The sequence below is a fragment of the Pundamilia nyererei genome, unplaced genomic scaffold (genome assembly GCF_000239375.1).
Source record: "Pundamilia nyererei isolate P.nyererei 1_Seehausen unplaced genomic scaffold, PunNye1.0 scaffold00406, whole genome shotgun sequence".
NCBI lineage: Eukaryota > Metazoa > Chordata > Actinopteri > Cichliformes > Cichlidae > Pundamilia > Pundamilia nyererei.
The window spans coordinates 237,237-241,315 of record NW_005187807.1 but is presented as its reverse complement, the minus strand read 5'-3'; the positions used below and the strand labels follow the sequence as shown (position 1 = coordinate 241,315).

Sequence of the window (4,079 nt, the reverse complement as noted above, 5' to 3'; positions counted from 1 at the left end):
TATCTATATTTATAGACAAGCTCGGGTCCTCTACCAGAGGTCTGGGAGCTTGTGGGTCCTGTGCATTTTCTTAGCTGTTCCTAGAACTGCGCTCTCTGTGTGTGTGTGTGTGTGTGTGTGTGTGTGTGTGTGTGTGTGTGTGTGTGTGTATAGCCAAATCTAGAACCTCCTCATTGCACCATGAAAGTATTTTGAATCCATGATGTTTGATTTTATTCTTGTGTTCTTTATGTCTAGTTTGAGTAGCTGTTTCCTCTCAGAAAAAAGCTGTGAAGCACTGTCCTCAGTCCTCACCTGCCAAACCTCGAATCTGAGGGAGCTGGACCTGAGTAACAACGACCCACAAAATTCAGGAGTGAGGCTTCTGTCTGCTGCACTGCAGAGTCCACATTGTGCACTGGAAACACTAAGGTCCCATCCAACAATGTTATATTGTTCTTTAAATGACATGATTAACCAGTCTAAAGTAGCTAATAAATTTGAACTTAACATGTTTCTTGTATCTATGTTTTTTTTAATTTCTTCTAAATCACGGGGAATTCCCACATTTCTGATGTGTTTAAAACAAGGCAAAATTTATTCCAGCCAGTCCCCAAACTGTTTTTGTGTTCTTTATTTTCCAGATTGAGTGTCTGTAACCTTTCAGAGAGAAATTGTGAAGCTTTGTCCTTAGTTCTGAGCTCTCAGTCCTCTAGTCTGAAAGAGTTGGACCTGAGTGACAACAACCTAGAAGATTCAGGAGTGAAGCTTCTGTGTGCTGGAGTTGAGAGTCCACACTGTACACTGGAAAGTCTCAGGTCAGGATTCAACTCTCCATAATGTATAATCAATCTTACAATTTCTAATAAATGTTTATAAAATTGTCAGGTACATTTTATTTGCCTTTGGTTTGATTAGTAGACCCTGAATCATTGTCTGAAATATTTCCAAAACATCAGCAGGAATTTTGGACTCTTTTCTCATCGTCTCATGTCTTTTATTGTGTATAAGGAAGATTCAATTCAATTCAATCTTATTTATATAGCACCAAATCACAAAAACAGTCCCCTCAAGGCGCTTTATATTGTACAGTACAGTAAGATAAATGTAATACTGGCATCCCCGTTGTGATCAACACCAATAAAATCTAAAACATTCTGATTCTGACTGATGCTGAAAAAACTATGTACATACTGACTAAAAAGGTTTCAGTTGATCTAAAATGCTCCAGTGAGTAGTGACTGTGAATAGAAAGTTAAAAACTGTTATTTCCAAATTGGCTTCTCTTCCTATGTCCCCCATTGAGTCTAGAATTAAAGTGTAAATTCTTGTTCTCAAATACAGTTTTACCATTTGCAATATTATATGTTTGAGACATCATAGTACCCATATCTAAACAAAGCCAATTACTCTCAGTCTGCAAAGTTGAACTTTTTAAAAATGTTACAACAAACCCTCCCCACTATAATCTATGAATCTCTGAGTTTCTGTATTGAAATATCATTAAAATCACAGTAAAAACTGTTAACCCAGCAGCAGTGCAAAATTCAAAGTTGGAAAAAATCAAGAGGTGCATGGCCAAAGCAACACCAAAGTGAACCAGGGCCCTGTTTGCACTGAGGAGACAGAGACAATCTTTGATTTTAAGATTACACCTCAAACGTTTTTGTTTTGTTTTTTAAATTGAATCATATAGTTACAGTTGAATCAACAGTCCCTGAGCCTAGTTCTGTTGGACATCTCTTCCTGTTAAAAGGCAGTTTTTTCTGCCCAATATACCCAAGTAGAACTCCAATAAAATGTCTGTTTTTTCAGGCATTCTCTGTAATGTTGTAGGGTTTACTGCTACATAAATATTTATAGATTGATTGTTTTGTATCTCTGCAGTCTGTCATGCTGTCTGATCACAGAGGAAGGCTGTGCATCTCTGGCTTCAGTTCTGAGCTCTAATCCCTCCCATTTGAGAGAGCTGGACCTGAGCTACAATCATCCAGGAGCCTCAGGAATGAAGCTGCTGTTGGCTGGACTAAAGGATCCCCGCTGGAAAGTGGACACACTAAGGTATGAAAAGAATGTCTGAAGAAGAGGAAGAGCTGGAAATATCTTCTGTGTTGTTCAATCACTTGCTATTTGATTGATGCAAATGTGACATGAACAATGACACATGCCAGAATATTTTCAGAAACACAAATATTAATCAAACGGGATTATAAAGAAATACTAATCAGTGTGGTGTACAAAAAGGACTAATCCAGGACCAATATTCATAACTGGATTTTGCTCACCATTTATTAACCTGTTTGGATAGATGTCTGTATGTTTAATGGCATAGTCTTTTTAAAGAATAATCCTCTCCCTCACTTTTGACTGGATTCAAATTAGATTAATTTCTGTTTAGGGACAGTGCAAGGACTAAGCCTAAATTGATCAAAATGTTAAAAACAAATTATTGGTAAAGTTGTATTTAAGTGGACTGTGTGACAACCTAACAACCACAGGGAAATTATGTTGTGTTGTGAATTTATTATAAAAAAAAAAAATCATGTTCCAGCTGTGGCATCCCACTAGATAATAGTGAAGACAGTGTACCCAGCCACAAGATCACTTGGGATAAATGGCCCTTATTCACCATGTAACCAAGGGTCCTTGCATCTTGGCAACTAAGTTTAATCTAGATGAAGGGTGTTTGTCTCCTAGTGAAAACTGTTTAAGCATAGCCCCTCTTTTTTTATAAGTGCTGCTGATTTTGCCCTGGAGCATATTCTCTCGTCACAACTAGCCCTATGTGTGTAGTTTTGCTCTAAGAAAATATTTCATTTTTTACTCGGTTTGGACCTTCTTCACTTTTCATTAATTAGGTCCAACACCCACAGGATTTGCTGCCAAACAGCAGGTCAAAAGGAGAAATTCCTGCAGAGGTGTGGTGCACTTCCTAAACTGCAAACAAAAAAGTCAATTGCATTTCTTGTGAATTAATTTATGAATTATGACCTTTGAAGTCTTTTTGAGATGCTCCACCAACCTTTCACTCTGAGGCTGGTAGATGCTGGTCTAAATAAATCTAATGCCAAGTAATTTGTACTGTTCTTTCAGTGTATAAGACATGAACGAGATGGCCAGTATCTCTTTAGGGATGCTAACTCGGGAGATTACCTGAAACAGTGCCAGCGTCACAGTCTTTGTAAAACTACTGTGCTGCAGCACTGACTCAAGACATCATGTTGATTAATCTTTTAGGACTAATACAAAGATAACCCTGTCTAGAGAAATGGCAGTCTGTCCTGTGCACATCTGATTCGCCTCAGTCATAAAGCAGGATGGGGCCAGACAATAAAGTCTTTAGAGAGGGTCATCTGTGCTGTGTTTCCTCCATCCGGGACCTGTAACAGTCTGGAATGAGGAAATGGGACAAACACATCTCTACAGAATTTCACTTTGATGAACACTATGAATGTTCATGTGTATGAGAGCCATGTAATGTCCATGTGTGCATGCTGAAAGAGACTGTGCTGGTCTGACCCCCCTCCTCCTTTCAGGGTGGAGCCTGCTGGAGTCCGATGGTTGAGACCAGGTCTGAGGAAGTGTAAGTGTGTTTTTAATGGGATTCATGAAAACAAAGCAGCACACATTCAACCATCTTCATCATGTCAGGAGTCATCATCAAAGTGTCAATCAATGAACAGATGATGGATCAATAACTGCAGCTGGATTGTGTTTGTTCTCTCCATCAGATTCCTGTCAACTCACAATCGACACAAACACAGTGAACACAGACCTCCAACTGTCTGACAACAACAGGAAGGTGACACGTGTGGAGGAGGTTCAGTCATATCCTGATCATCCAGACAGATTTGATTACTGGACTCAACTACTGTGTAGAAATGATGTGACTGGTCACTGTTACTGGGAGGTCGAGTGGAGCGGAGACGTTGAGATATCAGTGAGTTACAGAAGCATCAGTAGAAAAGGAGGAGGTGATGGCTGTCTGTTTGGATTTAATGATCAGTCCTGGAGTCTATATTGCACTGATGATGGTCCTCAATTTGTCAGACACAATAACACAGGAACATCCATCTCCTCCTCCTCCTCCTCCTCCTCCT

At 39.4% G+C, this 4,079-nt stretch overlaps 1 protein-coding gene across 1 annotated transcript in view; it reads left to right on the top strand.

Moving 5' to 3' along the window:
- Nucleotides 1-3,768, top strand: part of LOC102193938 (NACHT, LRR and PYD domains-containing protein 12-like) — a 15,710-nt gene extending 11,942 nt beyond the window's left edge. The window contains exons 2-5 of the mRNA XM_013915949.1: nt 188-411; nt 624-797; nt 1,867-2,040; nt 3,711-3,768. Of these exons, the coding sequence (XP_013771403.1) occupies nt 188-411; nt 624-797; nt 1,867-2,040; nt 3,711-3,768 (630 nt within the window). The remainder of the gene's footprint in view (nt 1-187; nt 412-623; nt 798-1,866; nt 2,041-3,710) is intronic.
- The last annotated feature ends 311 nt before the right edge of the window (nt 3,769-4,079 follow it).